General features: G+C 41.2%; 1 protein-coding gene across 2 annotated transcripts in view; it reads right to left on the bottom strand.

Annotated features, from left to right (window-relative positions):
• The window catches only part of vps50 (VPS50 EARP/GARPII complex subunit), a 96267-nt gene that overhangs the window by 24057 nt on the left and 48729 nt on the right, over positions 1–23481 (bottom strand). Inside the window, exons 14-23 of one of the 2 annotated variants that reach the window (XM_058619341.1) lie at positions 18873–18967; positions 18658–18752; positions 17339–17437; positions 15835–15925; positions 14689–14874; positions 13547–13665; positions 12187–12293; positions 10256–10377; positions 7227–7304; positions 6700–6780 (exon numbers count right to left, since the gene is read on the bottom strand). In XM_058619341.1, the coding sequence (XP_058475324.1) occupies positions 6700–6780; positions 7227–7304; positions 10256–10377; positions 12187–12293; positions 13547–13665; positions 14689–14874; positions 15835–15925; positions 17339–17437; positions 18658–18752; positions 18873–18967 (1073 nt within the window). The remainder of the gene's footprint in view (positions 1–6699; positions 6781–7226; positions 7305–10255; positions 10378–12186; positions 12294–13546; positions 13666–14688; positions 14875–15834; positions 15926–17338; positions 17438–18657; positions 18753–18872; positions 18968–23481) is intronic. The other variant, XM_058619343.1, reaches the window with a different exon arrangement.

Raw genomic sequence — 23481 nt, forward strand, 5'->3', positions numbered from 1 at the left:
GTATGAAAAGAATGTTTTTGTCTAACCTATCCAATTTAAAACAGTGGTGGTCATTTTAGATTATCAGTGGGTTTTTTTTTTTTTCCCCCACAGGCAGGCTTTGATTAAGCTCTGCACTGAGTGAAGTACTGGAGCTTAACACAATCGAATTCAGCTACTGTTCCATTAAAATAAAAAAAGTTAAATTCAAACTTAAAGTTGTTGTTGGCAAAGTTGACAGGCAAAATGTAAAAAGTACGATAACTTTGAATGTAAATTCTCTCGCAAATAAATAATTCTAGGAGCGTGATAATTCTGTAATCACCCTTGTCATAAAAGAAGATTCCAGCTGGGAGTTGAAAAGTGATCTCTTACTTGAAGGGTCTCAATCTACCGTGATTGACTGCTTAGTCCTCTCCAATCCATTCCATAGAGATTTATGGACAAGTCGAGTGGATAGGCTGCCAGGCAATTACTGTCAAGTGGATCCTATTGCACCTCTTTGTCACTCTAATACTTGAAATTTGGTTCTCATTAGATGAATGTCAAATGGAATTAGGGCCTTCATTTATTTTGTGCGACACTGCACGGCCCCTCTGGGCCTATCTTTGGCACCTTCCTTTCCCACCAGTGGCTGCTGCCTGTTTTCTGGATGATAAAACAGCCAAGAGGGAAAGGGGAAAATATCTTGCTTCAAATACTTGAACCAAAACAGCTGAAGATGAATGAACCAGACCAGAAAAGAAAAGAGAAATGCACAAAACGAATGAAGGGGTTTAAGTTCAAGTTTATGTAAACTATTGCTCACTGTGGAGTCCATTACAGCGGGAGATGGGATGAGTCATTGGCAGAAGCTGCAGACAGTAAACAGTTTCTGAACTCAGGGGGATCAACTGTCATCGGATCCAACTGCTGTTCGTGACCTGCTGCTGGGCCTATCAATGAAGTGAGCGCGTGTGTTCCACAGAAACACCAACCAGATGTCAATACTAGTGAGATACAGACAAACAATGGCAGTGTAAAGAGTCACACCATGGATCTAAATTCCGATCAATTATCTCTGTCAAATGGTGTTCCCCGTTAGCATATTGCCTCACTCAGAGAGAGAGAGAGCTGGGTACAGCCAGCCAGCACAAGGACACCAGCTCGGACAGTGATGTGCCCTCATTGGAGACAAGGAACTAATGACTGGGTTCAGCATGTAGTGTGCGAGTGTGTGAAAGACAATGTGGCTTGTGTTTATGTGTGTGTAAAGGTGCGCGTGTGTGTGAGAGAGAGAGACATAAGCCAGTGCCAATCATGACGGACAGCGCAGCAGCGTGTGTCTGCTGTGCCAAGCCAGTGTAGCGAACCACAGTCGGCTTAGGGATTATCACCCTACTGCTGTGACAGACAGGGAGAGGGTGAAATGTGTGTTGGACTGAGAGCGTTATTTGTAGACATTTCCCATACGTGGAGCAAACGTTGGAGTTCGTTTATTAATGAAAATTCTTTGTATATATGTTTTGTCTGTCCGTCGGTGTGTACGTTTGTGTGTTAATATATGCAAGAACCCTCGCCGGCAGGTAACTGGCGCCAGGACAGAAACTGCTCCTCATTCCTGCTTCATTGCCAAGCCTGAAAAAGCCTGACCCCACGCGAAAGCTAAGCACTCACAAACAGGCACACGCCTGCGCGGATGCACACTAAAAAACTCATCCCTTTGTAGATTGACTTGAGCACTTTTAAGGCAAAATAAAATATCAATTTCCTAGCACATGTCCGTTAACACTTATACAAACACACCATCACAAATAATGTAGCAGTTATGTGTGCTGAAAGTTGAGAGGCATTATAAAGAGAGCAAGGCAACAGATTAAACAGAAAAGATGGAAGGAGGAAAGGTGAATGACTGTGTGTTAATGACAAGTGAGACAAACGGACTGATTGAAAAAGTAATTATGTCGTGAGAGAAGTAAAATGACAGCTAACCAGAGCAGGCCTTTATTGGAAATGTTAGTCTGTCAGCTTCCTTCACAGCATTGCCTGGAGCAAAGACTCAACAGCTGAACTTTCTGGCAAGGACAATAATGCCACAGATGGGGGACATGGCATGGTTCTGATATGGCACTGTCACCAAAGCTGGGTCACCTAAAGTTTTTGTTTTCCATGCAAAGATCACCAGAAAACCATTTCACATGACAGCATATTCTTTTCCAGTAAAACAATACACACCTTCACTTGGACATGGAGTATGTGGCAGTGGCATGCGATCAAACATTGAGTGAAAAGTGTACAACCTTGAGTATCTGGACAAGTTTAATCCAACAAAACTCCCAACGCTCTAAATCAAAACAACATCAGAAGTGAGTGAACTCAATCACATGCAGGTGACATGGTTTCAAACGGTAATCAATGATATGGGAGGTGGAGAAATGAAACAAAAAAAGGGGGGGGGGGGTGGGGTAATCTTTTACTTTTTCCCAGTGGAGCTCCCAATTTACGCTGAAGGGACTGTGAATCTGAGATGCGGTGGAATCTCGCTGCAGCTCATATGGGAGTCTGACTCATTACCACCACACTGGTTTAGGAATCAAGAAGTTGTGACGGCAAATCAGGGGAACAAAACCGCAAGGGTTTCGGCGGCTCAATTGAAATGCAGTGTGCAATTAACTTTATAATCTGTTTACAAATGAGGTCTAGCCTGCCGCAATCTCTGGAGCATGTGGGTGTTTGTATTTGTATGCAGGAGGAGTGCATTTGTGTATTCTATGTGAATATATTCAAATTTCCACTTCCAAGCCGCATATTAAAACAGAGAGAGGAAATTATAATCCATGTCCTCACATCCAAAGAAACCATGGAAACAGTGAAAGGACTGATATATGACTTATGGTAAATGTGCAAAATGGGCAAAATGATAATGCCTGGTTGAAAAGTTAATGGCTTATGTAATACATTAGCATAAGCATGATGTATTTATGTAAACATTCAGTCTTTTATCTTTTTGCTTCTCCCCTTCACTCTGTGCTCACATACACACGGATGTACACATACATGTTTTTTTATTTTATTTCAGTAGTCAGACTTAACATGTAAAAAAATAGTGGATCATATTAAGAAGACATGTTAATCACCATTTACAAGCTGTGGCTCTGCTAAAATCCAGATTCTATTATCGTGACGTTATCTGAAAAGATGCCCATACACATAAGACAACGGCTGTTTACAGCTACTATGATCCCTCAAAGAGAAAATTAGAAGCTCAAGAACATCTTTATCGGCAGCTGGTAGGGTCAGTTGACTGGGGTGTCGAGAGACGCGCCTGCTGAGAAATACACAACAATCATGTGCTTGCATGAGTGGAGACTCTCCACAAGCAAAAAGTCACTGCATGGGTCTGAAAAGTCACTCAGTGCGTTTACATACATGTTAACGCACGCTAATTCATAGTTTTCTTAATGTCATGTAAACACGTTAGTCCGACTAAAGTTGAGCTGGATTAGTCTAACATACCTAGATAACACGACTCATAGTCAGACTACTGCATGTATACGCTTAGTTGGACTGGAGTCAGACTGACCCGGAAGGAGACGGAGAAGTAAAACCTTGTTTTTCTGTCACGTAAAAGGTCAACACGACACTAGCTTATTTAGCAAGTTGCCCGATTGCCTATCTTAGTCAGACTATGGCCTTAGCTTGATTAAACTGGGCATGTAAACAAATCGAGTGACTCTAGTACCAAAGGGAACCAATTAAAGCTGCCTCTGTTCACATAACAGAAATCAAGTGATTTTATAACAGAAGGAGGCTCAAACAGCTGGTTGACCAATGCTATGTTATCAGCCAGACATTCAGTCACATACATTTGCATTTAAAGGGCTGCCCACACTGAAAAGGTTCAGTCAATAATAAATATATTGGCTCCGGATAGAAGAGTGAACTTTGCAGATATGTGTAATTGCTGTGTATTAATTATTTTAATGGATGTGTGTGAGTGTGGGTCATGATGTGAAATGCAGAAGGAGAGTAAGAAAAAAAATAAATAAATAAGGAGTGCCATGTTAGTTTGGAAAATAAAAAGGAAAACTTTCTGAATGATTCATTTAGGTGGGCAAAATAGTTTTATAGCATATGGTGGGACAGACGGACTAAAAGCATTTGCAAATAATGAACAAAGAGGATGAGTGTAGTTTAGAAACCCAACGCTGTGGCTTATCTCTGTGGTGGTTTTAAATAGCTTTTAATCAGCCAACCTAAGGTGGCCACACTGGGATATGATAATACTCATCTGTGTGTGTGTGTGTGTGTGTGTGTGCCTAGATGCAGTGTAAGTGCAGCAAAGTCGAAATGAAGCATCAGCACAGTGCATCACACACTTCTCTCCTAGTGTACCACAGTCTTTCCATTCACCTGTCATCATCATTATCTGCCTCAACACTTGATAAACATATTCCAGTTGGCTCACTTGCCATTTGTCCAATTACCAGAATTTTATCTGAGCAATGTTCTCCTCCAGCATAATCCCACCGGTTACACACCAACAGTAATAACCTATTAACAACAAAGGCTGCTGCCACAGATGAAAACGAAAACAATGAGGCGATGTGTGTGTCGGAGGAAAAGCAGCAGATATTGTCAAAAGTCACAGTCATCTATGGTGAAGTTGTAAAAACATCACAAATCTTGAATAAAACCCTTAACTCAACAACTTAAGTCAGGTAAACTAGAGATGATTACTAATGATGTCTTGGTTGAGCTGTATTGAATTATACAGTGAGGTATTTCTGTAATTTTTTACCAATGATGTAAATAGTACCCCAAGGTGTTCGGAGACTTGATGTCGCTTACAAAATTCATACTCTTTTCTCCTCAGCTGATCACCAAGCTTGTCACCCATAGTCTCTCTGACATTTGGAAATGGCAGAATATTTCTGCAAATGGCTGTTATAGTGCACCCAGAGGGGAAAGAGTATGTTGCTGCATTACACTGCTAAACACAATTCAGCAGTGTAACTTCTGATAATTTATTATTGTTTTATGGGTGTTCTGACTTTGATCCATTGTCTTCCCTCCGCATTCCTGCTCCATTTTGCCTCTTGCTTTATCTTGTCCTCGGGCCAACTCTGAACTGATGTGATAAGATGAAAAGCAACTAATGTCCCCATAGGGAAATCTGCTCAAGACTCTGTCCTGCAATTCCACAGAAGATAAAATTGCACATCATACTCATCAAAACAGATAAGCGATAACTATAACAGGCAAGCAGCCATTACGCTGCAAAGTCAAATGAACGCTTTACTTTCAATGGGTACTTTGGATCCTGGACTACCTTGTTTTATATTTAAATGTGAAATAAATTAGGGATGAGATTGTCAGTGATGGTTGCTATGACGGCTTGTTATTAGGTTGCCATTGGTAGTAACAGCAAACAACTCATCATAATGAATGCATACCAAAAACTCATACCTCAGCACTGCCTGGTGATCGAGTTATTAAAGTTGCAAAATTGAATCAAAAGCCAAAGAAGAGACAAAAAAATTAGAGGTTTCAACAATGTGTTACTGGTGTGATGTGAATGTACAGCTTAAATTAAACAGTGGAGAGCGAGAGAAAGAGGGGGGGGGGGGGTGGATTCTTCTTTCATAAAAAATGAAATAACCTTCAGGATCTAACAATGTAAAAAAAAAAAATACAATTGCTTTTTCATTTTTCAGAGCAGGTGGAGTATTGTGAGTCACAGACGCATGACACAAATCTAATTTAATAATGCAAAAGCAATACTGTTCTCTTTATTTTTCCAATGCGACTGTTCTGGCCTTTCTATTGGTATGAAATAAGTCATCTGATCTTGCAACTTCAGAGCTGGACACTTCTAAAAGAGTGATAGAACAGACACGTGTAAATACCTGATTACAATTTCAATAAATTACAGTATTGGATGATTATCATCTTCATTTGAATTTAAGGCACAATGACTAAAACAGCGACATGAGAGCAGTGAGCCAGTCACACATCAGTCACACTTCTGCCTTAATTCCTCACTTAAAACAATAATAATAAAAAAAAGAAAAAGAAAAACTCTTTTATATCCACTACCAGAGGAGTAAAACTTCAGTGACATTGCAGATGAATATCAGATTACAGTTTGGTTCTCTGGCTTATCTGAACACCGCCAAAGATGGCTGCAGGATATGGAGATGAATGAGCGATGGCACTGGCGACCATCATATCACAAAGAGGAGACAGGTTACAAAAAAAAGATACATTATCAGACTAAAAAATGTGCAGAGAGCGTGGACTGCACCAGACTAATTGTCACAATGCAGCGCAGAGTGGTGATTGAAAGCCCTAATGGAATAACACTTACATCTGGCGGGGACGGGTGTGTTAGAATGTGTCAGTGACCACAGGCCAGATAATGACGACCCATAATGCATTTTGCGGTGACATGTGCTGTGAGCTCTCTCAACACTAAGACCACACATGAGGTCGGGATGGATGGAGCGGACGGACAGGAAAAATAAGAGGAGTGGCATAAAGAGGAGAAAGGTACATAAGGACGGGGGTGAGAGTAATGGTGGTATGGAGGGATGGAAGGCGGTGAGGTGGGGTGGGGTGGGGGGCAGACCGCAGAGAGCAGGTTTATGCCCGAAAAATGAGAAGGCCAACGAGATAACGAGTGGTGAAACAGAAAGACAGACAGGTGAGTGAGACAGGAAGATAGCGTTTCAGTCTTACCACGTCTATGAGGCTCTCCTGGATCCGGTTCAGTGTGGTTCTTAATCGGCTGCTGATAAGGCCTAGACCCGATGACTCGTACTGTAGAATACACACAAACAACACACACATTATTTACTGTCTGCACATTGAAGCAACACCGCTGAGAGAACACACACACATACTGTACACACAGCAACATCTGCTTTCCTCTCCCTCAGTGGGTCACAAGATAATTTTTTAGTTTCTGCTTCTGGCTGACTATCAAGGAGAGGGAGGAAGAGACAGGGAGGAAGAGACATCAGTATCAGACAGTCACACTGGCTACAATAGATGACAGATGAGCATTAAGGGAGAGGGTAACAGCACAGCAAACTAACATCTAAATGCCTCTGATACACTCATCTATCTGGTGTCACTCAAGGAAGGAAAGCACACACAGTTAAAGAACTTCAAATCAACCAGTGGTGATTAGTAGTTCAAACTCTCAAGGCAGTTATGACCCTGTTTACTAGTCACATTCGGGGAGGGGGGGGGTCAGCTCTTACCAAGCAAGCAGGGCCCACCACCCTGGCAGTGCCCGCCTCTCTGCCACCGTGAGTTGGCAAAGACGGGCTTGGGACAGGCTATGGATGATGAACGAGCAGCAGCCAGGCAAAACGAGAAAGCAGGAAGAAAGAATTGCATTACAGAAAGTAATGGGTGGGATTCCTCCAGTAGACATTTGCATTCTTCTTCCCTCACATTTCTATTCGAAATGACCTGTCACACATTCTGCTCTCTGAATGTGATCCGTAACCTTCAGGGAGACATTATAGAGCAAGCAGAACGTCAAACCAACGGTTTATTCCAACGATTATCACACAGCTCAAGAAGCAAAGAGAACTTTATTTTTGTATGTTGCACTGTGGTAACGGTCTGTTTTTACAGTGTTTTAGGTTTTACATTTTGTATCCTGTTATTTAAAACCTATGAATGTATGCCCTTCCTGCGTATTGTGTTCTGCAGCTGTTGCAGCACTTTTTGCCCAAGAGAAATGTCCCTGTGGGAAAAAAAAACATATATATAGTCACAGCAGTAATGCTCTGTTGTGTTGATCAGCCAGGTGTGGTAACTCACCAGTTCCCTTATCAAATCTCTGTATATCATCGAAGAGATCTCACAGAAGAAAACAGCAGGAGAAACTCCAGATATTCTACAGCAAGCGACTAGTGTTTTGAATCCTGCACGTTCAAGCCGGGCAGATCCCCCGCCTGGATAATCTCTCACTGCGATCATCATATCTACACGGGAAAACTCTGGATAATACCCCAATCAAAATCTATGAACATATTATTGGGGTCATGTCTGAAAATGGCTTTGTTTTACTATACTGAACATGTGTAGACATTATCAAACTAGGGAAAATGAACATCTAACCTACTAAAATACATGCATTTTGCGACTTCATTTGATTTATTTTTGTTTTGTTTGGTTTCTATACATCTGATTCTCCAACTCTGCAATCCAGTACGAGGACCTGTCTGTGGTAAGTCTGGAGTCGAGAATTTATTACATTATTTTTTCATTTTTCAGAGAAGCCATCAAGGCAAGTGCCAGATCCTCTCCCGATCTGTTCTGTTTCTTCCCTCTCTGTCTCAGCACCTGTTTTGCTTTTTCATTGTTTTTATAGCCAGCCTCTTTCCTCCCCTCTTCCTGGCATTGCATTTTCAAACAGACTCAAATGCTCCTCCATCTTTATCTTCTCAGTATCCTTTCATTCACATCTCTATCATGTCTTGCCCTCTTTTCTCTCAACTATACCCTTTATCTGTCAATTCCTTAAACAGACGCCCGAGTGATATATTCACAGTTTTTCCACAGCGAGGAGCTTTCCATCACTTTAAAACATTAATCAGAGTGGGTTTTCTCCCAGTCCCAGCACTTCAAAGCCTGATTACCAGTGGTGATGGAAAATCTGTGAGTACATAATGCATCTTTAGCATATGTTTGACAGAGTCAATAGTGCAGCTTGACTTAACAGGGCTAATATACACAGATAATGGGCATATTTACCCTCTGGAATATTAATGATGGCCATTACTCTGCAAATGAAGAGGTCACACAGTCTATCTTGATTCCAGTGGTGTATAGACAGTGAAGCCTAGGTCAGAATACCAGTGTACGTGCGGTTTAAAGATTCATGGGGACATTAGCATTTTACTGTAGGTGCCTCTTTGAGTGAGACCATTAATGAAATGGGTGGGTTCATGAAATGACACTTAATGAGGGCCAGAGGTACAGAGGGAAAAACGCGAAAATGAGAAATGCAGACAGACCGAGAAAGAGCAAGCGAGACTGAGCGAGAGAGCGTGTGAGAAAGACAGAGCTCGAGCGGAAGAGAGAGAGAGAGTGGAACAGACCATGGCACAAAATGAAAAACAAGTGAAGGAGCAGGTATATTTCAGAAAAATGACACGTTATACATACTGTATGTGTGTCTGCAGCAAAGGAGAATTTAAGACTGAAGACTGGGTGTATCAGAAATTGAGAAAATATGTATATACATATATATATTTTCAATATGTATATATGTGTGTATATATATACTATATATATATATATATATATATATATATATATATATACGTACATATATATACACATATTGAAAATATACTTGATCAAGGGGCTGAGTGTGAGCTGTTGGCTCACCCAGAGCTGACCTAACAGCTGAGTCATCTATGGTGTGGAGCCCTTCAAAAATACGACAAAATAAGACAATTTGTTCAGGTCCTTAACAACTCTATTAATGACGCACCAGGTAAGAGGAAAATAATGTGCAATTTGCAGCATTAGTTCTGTGAAAATCTCTTTCGTAACCAAGCAAAACTGGAATGGAAAAGTAAATCTCTGAACTGCATCAGTTCACATACCTTTAAGAGAGCGCCAGTGGTCAGAGTGAGGCTCAATGGGAAAAGAAACATCCTGACAAGATATCAGCTCACACAGCTACTATTTTCCCTTTCCTGCATTTCTAAATGAGACACATACAAACCCACACACACTTCACCAATAATCTGTATTGGAGCAGCCCCTGCAGAGCATTCATCCTCTTTATCTCTTCCACCTCGATGGGACAGAAGTCATTTTGTTGCTATCATTACCACTTCCCCAAGGGCGACAAGTGACAAAGGCGCTGTTTTCTTTCTTTGTGAGGCTCAGTGTAAATTACAGTACATGAGAGTCTTCAGACAGAGTAGGGGAAACTGGGCTCCCCAAGTGTAACCTATTGTTCCAACTGGGTATTACACTGTGAGCCAGACAGTGATAGGAGAGGATGGAAGATGTGGTTATACCCCATCACACCAAAAATCACCAAATGTAAAAAAAAAAAAAAAAGCAGCAGAAGTCTTGTAAGCAGCTTCTGCAATAGTCTCATCAAAAAAAACTCACTCACACTGTGACACAGCTGATGGATATGTCACAATAGAAATTTAAAAAATAGGAGAATGTGGATATCCAGTCTAATATTGGGCATACATAATCAATAAAGTGGGTGCGATCAAACAATTGTATGAGTTCAGAGATTCTATACCATGTCATTGCGTCCAAAGAAGGTGTATACAGCGTATAGGTAGTAGTCAAAGAGCTGAGACACACAGTGGATGACATCGAAGGCGATCGGCTTCAGAATGCTCATCATCTGCATGTACTTTCCTGCACAGAGAGAGAAAACACACACACACACACACACACACATCGTCACAAGATATAACGGAGTGTTCCAGATTGTGAAGCACAACGTGACACACAGAGTGGGGCTTTTTTTACTTCTCACACTCCACTCACTTTACATTGAGAGTAATGTCCTTAAGTAAATATGGTAGGAGATTAAAAGTGTAAGTAAAACTACTGTAAGTTAATCACAGTGGAACCACATTCTTTGGGGAGGAACTTTAGTAGGAGAATGACTGCATTTGCATACACTTGAGGGCAAGGATTTAATTTAACAGGAGGGTAATAAAAGCAGTAAGTGTAGAGAAACAGGGGTGTAACAAGGTTACCATTGACTCTGAACTGATGAATGGAGGGGGAAAAGAAGAAATAAACTCAATCTTGCTGGCACTGCCACTGAGGCAGCACTATTTCTTTAACAGTCTCATTTTTCACACTCTTATATTTTGCACAGAGAACTCAGACAGCAATCTAACAAATTTCCATCAGAGAGCTGCACAGACTGAATTAGAAATGATTGTCTGAAATCAAACTTTGGCTGTTTCTTATTTTAAGTTTTCCACACGACTCCAGTTGAGTCTTGAAATTGAAAATACACATTTTCTTTCTCCTCTTTTCAAAGTGGGAATAAAAAAAGAATGAAAACATCTTCGTAATTGGGAATCGTGTGATTTGTAAGCTGGCATCGCCCATTCTAATCATTTAATGCAGTTTTAGTCAGCCGTAGGAGCTCACAGGTAAGATAAGTGCCAACTCTTATTCATTTTCACACATGGAAATGACAGGGTCACCTCACAAAAGAGCACAATTTCCCAAGGATGAGAACTGCTGTCTCCACAGCCACATCACAAAGACGTGAAAGCGCCTCAAATGTCAGAGCTCAGGGCGAAGGCTAATCATTATTAGTGCAGCTCAGTCACACCTAAGCAAGTGGGCAGTGGTGAGCTCATGGCTTAATTGGCAAATAAATGGACATCTTAGCAGCCTGGTGAGGACACTCACTGCAACGGAGTCTGGGCTGCTCTCGAGGAGAAGTAAGTGGTAGTGTGAGTTTCTGTGTGTGTGTGTGTGTGTGTACATGTATGTTACCTCTTTAGGAACTTTTCTGGCACTAACACTAGCCTTTTCAGGACCAGTAGTCCCTCAGACCATAACCTGGTCCTAATGAGGCAGAAACTCATTTCTGAGGAAGTTTGAATTGAAAATTTTGAATTGTGGTTGGGTTAAGGTTAGGCATTAACTGGTTCTGGTTAACCCCTTATTTATTTAGATTTTATGGCTGTAGAAAAAAACTTCACTGAGTGAGTGGTTCTGCCCCTGTTGTCCAAGATAACTTTCACTTGTGATATCTGGCAGTTTAGGAATTTACAGCACTGAGAAGCTGACGCCACAAACGTGTGACGCGCTCGTGAATCTTGTCTGCGATCCATCCATCCATCCATCCATCCATCCATCCATCCATCCATCCATCCATCTTCTTCTGCTTTATCCTCCACATGAGGGTCGCACGGGGGGTGCTGAGCCAATCTCAGCTGACATAGGGCGAAAAGCATGGTCACACCCTGGACAGATCGCCAGTCCATAGTTTTTGAATTTTCTAGATCTCACAAGCGATGTAGGAGTTATGGTAATGAGAAGTAGGCGTGCCAAATCCTGTCAGCGACGACAGGACGGTAACAGGAGGGTTAAGGGATAAGGCTTCTAAGGCTATCCACATGAATGGAAGTCAGTGCAGTGTCCTAAGAAGGACAGCTGTGCGAACGTGCATGTGTTTAAAAGTGTAAGACTCACCAACAAGCCGGATGACGTTGAGAGTGGTGTTGGTGAGGATCGGTGCGTTGATTTTATTTAGGTTGTAGTCAGACTTTTTCTTGCTTCTTATGGTCTCTCGGGAAATGCTGATGAGACAGAGAGTAGAGCGAAGCCATGAGAATAGAAAAAGAGGTAAATACACGTTAACGTCATTAATCTGCTGAAATGATTAGAAAGGTTCAAAACATTAGTGCAGGCCAAACTCCTATAATTGATCAATCAGAACCCATTACACAATGCAGAAGACACTGAAGGACCCTGGGTAGTAAAGTCTTTGAACTGCTGATCCTGGAGTAGCAGACCCGTGACACTCGTCATGGAGTCATATTAGCCAGCGATAATTACATGGGCCGTGTCATTTCTGGATGTGATCGTGCGACCCGTGCAATAATTAACAAGAAGCGATGTCTGCTGATAAATATAGGAAATTTGCATTTCAGTGGTTTTAGGCTAACGACAGGTTAATGTGCCTGGGAAAGGTGAGCAGTTTAAGCAGTTCAGACATGTGAATGAATAAAGGCACTGACAAATGTCTCCAGCAATAACATTTAAGTGTCCGTGTAAATGAAATAACATAGGATTGTCATTATTACATTGCATCAGTAAAAAAAAAGGAGCTGCGGAATGCAAGTCATGGCATTGTGTTACTAAAACAGTGACAAAAATCCATTCTTCCTTAGTCTGTCCACAACACAACATAAAGCACAGTAGATTTATTAAACCTAGAGTTGCTGTGAAGTGTATTATTACTATTATAAATAAAATGCCACAACTCCTCATGCGTCATCAAAAGCATTCAAACGTGTGCGGTTGTTAATGTCGAAAATACAGGTCCATAAAAATTAAACACTGGAATTAAAATAGACCAATTACTTAAGGTTTCCATAATTACATCCAATATCTCATTCAAATGAAAATGAGTCCTTTTACAAGTAGTGCAGAGGAGCACATAATTGTCCTCCACTGTTATTAAACAGCTACTAATCATTCAATAGCCACCAATCACACATGAGAAGAGGTGGGGGAAAAGGGTGCACTTTTTTATGGATAGACAAAAAGCTTTTCACAAGCTTTCTGCTTATTTAGGAGGGTTAAGCAGGAGTGAGCTAAATTTATTATAAAGTCGGGTGACGCATGACTCACGATGCTTTTAGAAGCTTCTTATAAAGATCCAAGGAAACATCTTTTTAGTTTGAGTGCGTGAATAATGTGTTATTTTCACTCTCTTTTATACATTTGAGAGGGAGTGGAAGTGATGGACACCCGACTGCAATATGTAACTTCAGTTGTCTTCCTGGGAGCTGAGTCTTTTCAGTGCGGTGTCAAATTGGAACCTGACCTCTTGAGAGGGGCGTCGCCCGTCTGCTCATCCACGTAGTCCTGCTTGAGCTCCTCGGGGACATCACTGTCGCTGTCGTATTCCTGATACACGCTCTTCTCCAGCTCGTCTGACTCATACTGGAGAAATAGAGGAAAAGATCAGACTTGAGGTTCTGAAAAAAAATGTCACAAGTGCCAGTGAAAAGCGGAGAGACGGGTCAGATAAAACTGTCACACTATTTTTCAGCTACCACACCATGGCTGAGGACCCACAAAGAATTTGGAAACAACGCAAAATACAAACTAAATCGACTTCAAAGACGTTTCAGCCCAGATAGTTTGCCGACTATGAAACACCGAATTGCAGAAAATTAATTTACCTCTTCAAGAAAAAGAAAAAAAAGAGTTAAGGTAAAGCCCTCAAATAAGAAAATGTTTTCCTTGTCCTTAAAGGCGAGCTCAGCCAACACAACAGTCATATAGAAAGGATTAGAAGCTTAAGATTAAGCCAAGATGAGGCCTTAGAAAGCCACATAAGTTGGCCGGTGCAATATTGGTTTTGATGTTGAGAGCGAGAGGAAATACGTACATAAAAAAAAAAAGGGGTGCGAGTCTAAAGGTGTTGGTGCATCATTCTGGATGCAGACTTTCCTCGAGGATGACTGACTTACAACTGTATTTCCGACACTATGCTACGCTCCAGTCCTGTGCACTGTTCGTGTGGCTGAAAAAGTAAGAAGACAACGTCAAGCAGAGCTGGACATCGATGATGCAGCTACGCAGAGCATACCACTCTTCTCTGTCAATTAGGTCTCGTGCCAAAGGGGGAAAGTTTGAAACGTTTCTTTTTTTTCTCTCAAGGCAAAGTGCTGCCTATCTTAAATTTAACCCAAAGCGCAGACTGTAAAATATGCTACTAAAAACAATAAAAAGATTTCCAGTAGCAGAGTGCTCAATGCTAATACTACTGCCTGTAATGCACTAAAATACCAATCCAGAGAGTATTGGTGCATTGGCCATGCACTTGAGATGCTAACAAGTCGAGTTCTGCACTGCTGGCCTCACTGTTAACTGCTTAACGACCAAATTTGATTACAAGTTCCTGTAAAACTGATTACACAAGCCCCAACTGGAAGCCCCTGTCTTCTCTTCGCCACGTACTCCGTTAGACGCCAGCACGTCCTCTGTCTCCTCCTCTTTCTGCTCAATGTGCATCTCAAACGGGTTTCCCTCCTGAAGGAACTGTTGGAACAGACACAGCTCCTCCTGGGCCGGGGAGTTCGACAACATGGCCTGTCTGTTCGGGGACATGGACGGAGAGCGACACTGGCCCATGAACTTGAACTCCTGGATTGGAGAAGATGGGACAGAAAGACACTTTGAAGGACAAGAGATGTAGGTTTGTGTTTGGTGAAGATGAGATAGACAAGACAGGAGACAGAGAAAGGATTTGCATTTAATTGTAAGTAAATTATTAACAAAAATGTAATCAGTTTGAGACTCAACCATAACTTTTGTATGGTGTATGTCAAATTAAAAAAAAAAAAGTTCTGTCCCTCAGATGTTGTGTTCACAAGACCAAAATAGCCAAAAATGCACATGATATACAGTATGCAGTACACCGGTTACCATAATATAATGCAGACAAGCAACATTTCCATGCCATTTATTCTAATATTCATTTGCATGTGTATTTGTTGCAGTGTAACCACGCAAGGCAGATACGAAGGGGGGAAAACAAGGGGTTGGAAAATGAGGAAATTGTTTGAAGAAACTCCATTCATCTTCCTGACACTTGTGTATATAAAAGCAGCAGAAAATGTTGGTTGTGTTACAAATATGTCACACACCTATGTCATCTTTGGTCATAGTTGTACATAATTCCTCCTTGGACTATGAGGTGTGCGATTTTTTTGTTTTTTTAATGTTGCCAAAACAAATTCCTGCAACACACATTATATGTTTTATCTTTAAAGCTTGTTATATAATGCATTGCTCTCATCTGGACAGCTTAAACAATCACTTATCACTACCATAAACCACAACCAGCTGATGCCGAACCCTAACCTTAACCTAACCACAATTCCCAGCTGAGCCTTAAACTTAAACAGAGGTTCTGCCTCATTAGGACCAGGTTTTGCTCCCCATAAGGACTACTGGTCTGGATGAGGTCAAGGTTCACACACACACACTCACACACAGATTAAGCAGAACCCTGTGGTGTGGGTGTGAGGTGGCAGAGAATGTGGAATAAATGAGCACAAGCATGCTTCACTTTGCCGCTTCAGTGATATGATTCTTACTCACATGGAGCTGGGCGATGTTAAAATTAGACTTGACAGGACAAAGTTCCCACGTCTCATTTTCCAGAAACATCCTCAGTTCTTCCAGACGTGCCCTGAGGAGTGGAGGAAATTCACAGGGAAAAAACACAAATATTCAACAAAAAATATTCACCTTGTGCCATTTTATAAACGCTTGCAAACCTCCCGTTCAGACCAAGCTTTCAGACATAAACACAGCCAGCAAAGGTCACTGATGCCCAGTAAAAAGGCCGATACACTGCATGTGCGGTTGTGTTTGTGTGGTAGGTCACTCTCGGGTATTTCTGAGTGAAATGTCAGAGCTGTGTTGACTTCAAAACACCGCAGCGCCACTTGTCACCTTTCCTCAACTTGTTTGAAGTGTGCCCCCCGTAAAAGAATGTGGAGCAGGACAAGGAGATTGCAAAAACATACTGCAGCATATTAAATTAACTTTATTCAAGTAAGCTCATTCTTTAATCAGCGGCCATACTTCCCTACAGCTATGTTCCTCCAATAGTAATAATACCGTACTGATAATTAAAGGACATCAAAACAAAACATCACTCAGAGAAAATGAGTTAGGCTAACACAAGAAATTACCAGTGGGTAAAGCTGTTTATCATGTCTCAGCCCCGACAAGCCCTGTCATTCTGTACTTTGCACCCGCAGGCAAACAACACAACTGGCCTGATGACTGAGAGTGCTTCTGCCCGCAGCTGACAGACAAACGCAGGCATCAGCGAGTCAAAGTTCACTGATGGGTAATCTCTCTGAAAATGACACCCGGCTGGAAAATGAATCAAACCTAATGTGAAAATGATGCACACAGGGAGCCTCCTGGCCAGCATTGCAGATACGTGTGAGTGTGAGTGGAGGGTGTGCCGCCTTCTTCACTCCTTGCCCTTTTTTTTCCCCAGCTCTGTTTACAATGTCACAGTGACACCACCTCCATCTCATGCCTCTCGTGTCTTGCTCCTTTTGCCATTTTTGTATCATATTAATGACGCATATTAGCTTCCGGATATTAGCTTCCAGATATTCAAGCATCTAATCAATGATTCCGGACAGGTATTCACAATCAATGATCAATGCAAATCACCTCTGATGATGCGGCTCTGTCTTGTGTGAAAGCATACATATTCATGCGGTTGGCAGGTAGGGGGTAAGTAATCAAGATTTAAATGTGATTCCAGCCCAGTAAGTGTTATCATGTAATTACACATCTTTTCTAAAGAGGGCTACGCTCAGAATAGCACACATTGGAGACAGGCGGTGGTCGTGATTATGTGTAAAAGTTTCTGTCAGGCAATGACAGCCTGCTGTTCAAAAATCTGTTCCACTCTCAATCATCTCGCAACTTTCTCTCAGGGAGGCTGCACATGTCAGATCAATGCCCTGTGTGTGTCTAATTTTCCCACACATAATTCATACGATCAGCTCAGTGAACACAAAGGAATGCCTTTCTGTTGTCGCGCGATCGACGACACGCAGCCGAAACGTCTCACCTGTGATAGTTTTTAAAGTAGTTGACACTCTGGCGTTTGATCGACTCCTGCAGGACCTCAGACTTGCTGCCACAGAACTCCTCGCCCACCTGCATCAACCTGAAAGAGAAGGTGCGAGGGAAAAAATGTTGGCAGCGACAATGGTAACGAAAGAAGATACAAAGGTATATATAAACAACTAATACACTATAAAAACAAACACCCAGGTGTAAGATTCAGCTGTCATGTATTGGGGTTTTCTTTCCACAGCAATTTGAAATTTTTTATGTGAATAAGAGAGACACCCATTTGTTATTTGTAACATGAGCAGCCAAGAGTCTTAAATACAACTCAAAACCATTGTCAAGACTATTGCACAGCGACACATGCAGTATTTTCTTACACCCCCTACTGGTAGGTTTGTCCACTGTCCAACTTGCATCAGACTAATTATTGCTGCAACAGTTTGGTGGCTAGACCTTCATTAGGGAAATCTTTAAATAATAATAACAAAAAAAATAAAAAATTCTGCAAGATCTTTTTGTTTGTTGCTTTGAGTCCTGTAGCTGTGGGAGCATCTAATTAATTCCGTCTGTTTTCAAAGTACTTAAGGCCGGGTCATACTTTCCGCGTCTGTGTGCCCGCAGAGGTCCGTGTGATGTAAATTAAGTCATTTAGCCATTTCAGGGTTGGTCCACACGGACACTTCAGACGAATCCATGCACCACCTCCAGTGATATTTTGTGTGGACCGTCGATGCCGACCTCTCATGCTACTGTACACTTGTACATGATGGCGTGCTTTTGGTCAAAAGAGACAACGGGGCCTTGAAGAAGACGGTAACCATGGAAACTTGCCTGAGGTTACGTGAGGAACTGAACCAAAGTTGCTCTCCACGGATGCAGAACAAGGTAGGTATGACTCAGCCCTTAGACGCAGTCGTCGAACAGTGACAATTTAATCCTTAACAACTTCATTTGGGGTCTACATTTTACTCAGTTCTCCTGCTTTCTACAGGACGACAGAACACAAAAGCACCTGATATTTAATATATCGCAGACTTGACATGTGTCACTGCTGAGTTGTAGTTAGTTACAACATCCACATGGAGCACCACTGAGGTGAGTAACATACAGCTTTAACACCAGTCTACACAAGAGTTTAGAGTAGGACACTGCTATGACCAGTTAATATAGCAACAGTGCAAGGAAAGAGTGGGAATGCATGCGATTGTGTGCAACTGTTTGAATAAAATAAGTCAGTTCATGAGCAAGTGACTGAGGAAAAAACTAGTATTGTACGCAGAGAGAAAGCAAAAGAGAAAGAAGGCATGTGTATACCTGCTGATGACATCCAGCACCACTATAAAATCATCATATTTGAAGTTGGACATGTCCGTCCCCAAGATGTAGGCCTTCACTTTCAACTGGACATCCTGAAGAGAGAAATGTGGTAAACAGGGTAAATTACGGAAGAAAATAAAGACGGCAACATACATTCAGATCATGAAAACAGTTAAGAGAGACAGACGGAGAGCTGACTCTTCCATACACACCTGCCAGATCCGCGTCAGTCCATGCTCCAATTTCTTCTTCACGTAACTGCGGTCCACAACCAACTCATCAGAATCTGCTGCTGCTGCTGCATCATCTAAAAAAGATTCACACAACAGACAGATGTAGAGGACACCGACTGCTTAACACTGTCATTTATGCATCGTTATGTAGCACTTTAGTGGACAAAAGAATGGACACAAGTGTAGAGTAGACCTACAGAGTGAGTAATATAAACAGGGAAATAAGGGTTTGACCAAGCTTGAATTGCAGCTAAGTCAAAATCAATGTTCAGATTGCAATCGGAAACCTGACCAAGAACCAAGAAATTGCTGTTCAAAGCAGTGTTGGGGTCCTGACAGAGAATGAAACCAACATCTTTAGTGAACACGGTTCCTCCTCTATCACCAGCTCACAATCCTTTTATTTGTGTGTCCCCCTTTTTGATTGAGTTGCATGAGGTGCACATATTGCAGAGGCTATAGTGTCATAGCAGCTGCAATACTTCCTTTAGTTGAAAATTGCTTCAATCAATCTCAAACACCTAGCCCGGCTTAAAATGGATTTCTAGGAAAGCCAGAAACGTCAAAGCCTGCAAGTCAACAAACAGGTGATTGTCAACATTTAATGCGTTTAATGTGCTGGGAATACAAATAAATTCATGGTCACGGATTACCCGTTTGTTTTTATGGTTTGTGTGTCTTCTTTACTACTCTTTACATATCACAGACAATGCCAAAATGTTTTTGTTTGTTTGTGTTCAAGATCCTGCTGAAATTTACTGGACTGAAAATGTCAGGGGGAAAAAAAACAGGCCATTTAATTTTGTGTCCTTTTTAAAAAATGATAGGTATGTTTGTTTCACAAAATGGCCACTCTCCTGTCTCAGACACGATTTATTGAAAACCTGCTTCCAGACATTCGGACCTCAATCATGGGTTCCTTGCAGCTTCCTAATAACCAACTCGGTGGTTAATGGATAACATCCAGGACACTCATTTCAATACCTCTAATGGCAAACAAGCCAAAAAGAAATAATCAGTATATGTCTCTAAGGAAGATTTTAATAAGGCCACATCTTTACAGGAAAACCAAATGACATGTTAAATCCATCTCCATAAACTGCAGTTGCTGGAGGGGCTACAGAGTATTGATGAGAAAGACATTCAAGATACAGGGACTTCCAAGACTTCAGATGTAAATCATCAGTGTAAGAGGGAAAACCAACAGAAGACGTGTATGTGTGTTCAAGATTACCCTGCCCTTTGTTAACTATACACTAACTATATACTTAGCTGTAGCTGTGAAATGGCCATTCAACCTAAAGCTGTCCCAATGCAAACATATTATTAGTAACTCTGCTGGACTTTAAAACGTTTCCAGGCTTTCTTCAAAACAGCCCCGCTGCACCCCCCCGACCTGCTGCGAGAGGCATTTGTCAGCGCAGGATAAATATGTCGTGCCATTCTGTGGCAGTGGGGGAGTTTTCATAATGACACACTGGGACAAGAAGTATATCATTAAAAAAAAAAGTACACACATGAATATTACACCCACACAGTGTCTCTCTAATCATATAAATATGATCACAGGATGTCAGCGAGAAAAGCAGAGCAGGAACTGCTGAGGAGAGGCTTCAAATGTTAGATGTTGTGAGGGCAGAGTGTTAAAGACGGGAACAATAAAAAGGAAAAACACCATCAAAACAAGCACCACAGGAAGATACAACTAAAGATACAAGAAATACTGAGAACATTTTAAACATCCGACTTTAAGTCTGTTCGTGGGTCTTGAGGAGGACTACAGGAAGTGTGATACAAAACCATTCATGGCTCTAGAGGGAGCTGTGCAGAGCAATGTCACCCGAGGCAGAAGTGGGTCTGAAGACTATCTGTGTAAACATTTAAGATCCTGGTGTGGAGTAAGAAAGGAGTGAGCCTTACAGACCTCTGTATCCCAGTCTGTGCTGTTTGACACTAGCAGGCTGCGGCTAAATTAGCTGCTACAAGCACAACAACATCCAAATCTGAACCAAACTGTCTCCCTCCTGGTGGAGCGTAGAATTAAACAGATCATTTCCATTGTCTACAGATGATTATTTATCAACTGTTGAAGTCCAATTCTAAACTAGAGGCATATTATTTTGATCCCTCAGCAACTAATCATCAACATCTCGGTAAGGGATTACCTCTAAAAGGAAAAAATAGGAAAAAGTCTTGCAAGGTTTACACAGGACTGGATAGCCCTGTGTAAACCTTGCAAGGCTTTCCTACTCCATTACCCCTTTTTATCAGTCTACAAGCATACTAGCACTTTACCCACTGGACATTTGTTGAAGCATACAATTAACTGCACAAAGGATCTACTCAGCCTTACTATAGATTCTTACAAAAGGCCCAATACACCAAAGGAGAGAAAAATCCTCCAAAGGAATTGATGTCAAGTTGCAGTAGACTGGACCAATGGGTCTTGTCATGCCGTAGATTGTTTCACAAAGACGCCTGATGAATGCTAATTCAAGCGTTTAACTCCAAACACACACTTTATGAAAGCAATTGAAGAAAAAAAATACAGACGTTAGAGGTATGAGGTATAGCGTAAAAAAAAAGATGTGATATATATATATATATATATATATATATATATATATATATATATATATATTACTTACTTATTAAGAAAATCACGTTACAATATGTATTGTATTTCTTTTTTGTGTGTTTCTGGGTTCTTGCCCAGCTCTGCTCGCTATATCCAACAGTAAACCAATTATACTAAAAACCTTGTTCATATGTATATATTGGGAGTGCATCAAGCCACAAAAGAAACTAAATTAACTTCACATACTTGAGATCTTGAGATGAAAAATGCAGTCTTTTTGGAGCACTTGCTCATCTTTTCCTCTCACACACACTGATTGCAATGGTGCACTTCATGCTTTTCCTTGATGGTTAAACTGTTTACGTTTTCTTTTTTTTTTTTTTATTCAGCTTACTAATCCTGATTTGAATGAAAACACTGCTGGGTCACTGTATGATCAAAACATGTGTGGGGAATTTTAATGATGAAACAGATCATTTTCAACATGATACCTGCTATCATGGTGCGTGTAATTTGAGTCATTAATAGGCAAAAAGTGTCAGTCACTAAAAGACAAACGCAGAGATGGTTTAGTAGAGATCAAGACGTCACGACATAACATTATTTGATGAGCACAGGTGCAGAGGTTGTGAAATTAAAGCCCTGAGATTGGTGAGGGACCAGAACAGACTGAATAACTGATTATTTTAGCTTAAAAGGTTAAATGAACTCTTCCCAAATCTACTGGGCTTTGATTTGCAGTGGACAGTGGCGATAAGAACATCGTTGGAAAGTGTGCATTAACTTCTGTCGCAGCTAAAACTTTTCGTATCTTTGCTCCACAGTCAGATTTAAATACATTTAAATAATATAAAAATGCATTCATGATTTGAATTTCCCAACACATTCATGACTAGCCTGTGCTCCAGTGATTTAAAATCCCTCGATACAAAGAGAGTGCATGCCGTCCGTCACCGCCGACATGGTGAGAGTGTAAACACCACCCCAGCTTCTTAAAAGGCCTTAATAACGGTGATTAAAAAAGTGTCACGAGAGGGAGGGAGACAAACGAAAGGAAAAGCCAACCTTTGCGAGCCTGTAGGTGGTAACCAGTGTTCGACCTTAGGTTGCATTGTGGGTAACAGAGTTCCCGATGACTCACACGACTAACACCTACAGGGGCCTTAGCTCCCCACTGATTTTTAGACGATGACTCATAACCCAGCAGCCTGTGCATGACTTAGCATAAATCTGTAAAAGTTAACAAGACCAAAGTCGGAACGAAACATGTGGTTTATGAATATTGTAACGACCTGATCTAAATGGAAGCAGCGGGACTGCTCTCACACTGTATTAGCCTGGCATTACATTCATCACTGTAAATGAGACAAAGTATGTTCTGCTCTTCCCACAAAATGTACGAGAAAATCACGACACTGACTGGTTATACAGGGCGGTAAAGTAAGGTCACGCCGGCCTGTGGCACTGCACCACTTGAGGGTCTAGTGTGTAGGATTTGAGGGGATCTATGGAAAGAAGCTGAATACAATATGTATCATTATGTTGTCATTCACTTTTTATCACTTAAGAACGGCCGTGATTCTCGCTGCCTTACAATGAGCTCTTTTTATTACTTAGAAAGCAGCTGCTCATCCACAGGGTCTGCCAAGTTACGACACCGTATTTGTACAGTATCTCAGAATGGAGGGACTTCATGTTTTTATACTACCTGTAAGTCGCCATAGTTTCTCATATATATACTTAGATAAGGTGTAGGAGTATGAGGTGACGGCTATGCTGCTGTGTTTGTTTGTTTCATTTGAACAGTTTTGTTTTAATTTTTTTATACTATATAAATCATTTTATTATATTAACTATTTATTTATTGAATATTTTTCACATCTTTTTACTCGTAAAAGTCGACAGAATCTCGACAGTATAGAGCAGTGCAGGGCTTTTATTTTCATTGAAAGAAGTGACTGATGAATAAAATTGACTTTTTGTCAATTTTATTCTGGATATTTAATCCCA

The sequence above is a fragment of the Solea solea genome, chromosome 20 (assembly GCF_958295425.1).
Source record: "Solea solea chromosome 20, fSolSol10.1, whole genome shotgun sequence".
Lineage (NCBI taxonomy): Eukaryota > Metazoa > Chordata > Actinopteri > Pleuronectiformes > Soleidae > Solea > Solea solea.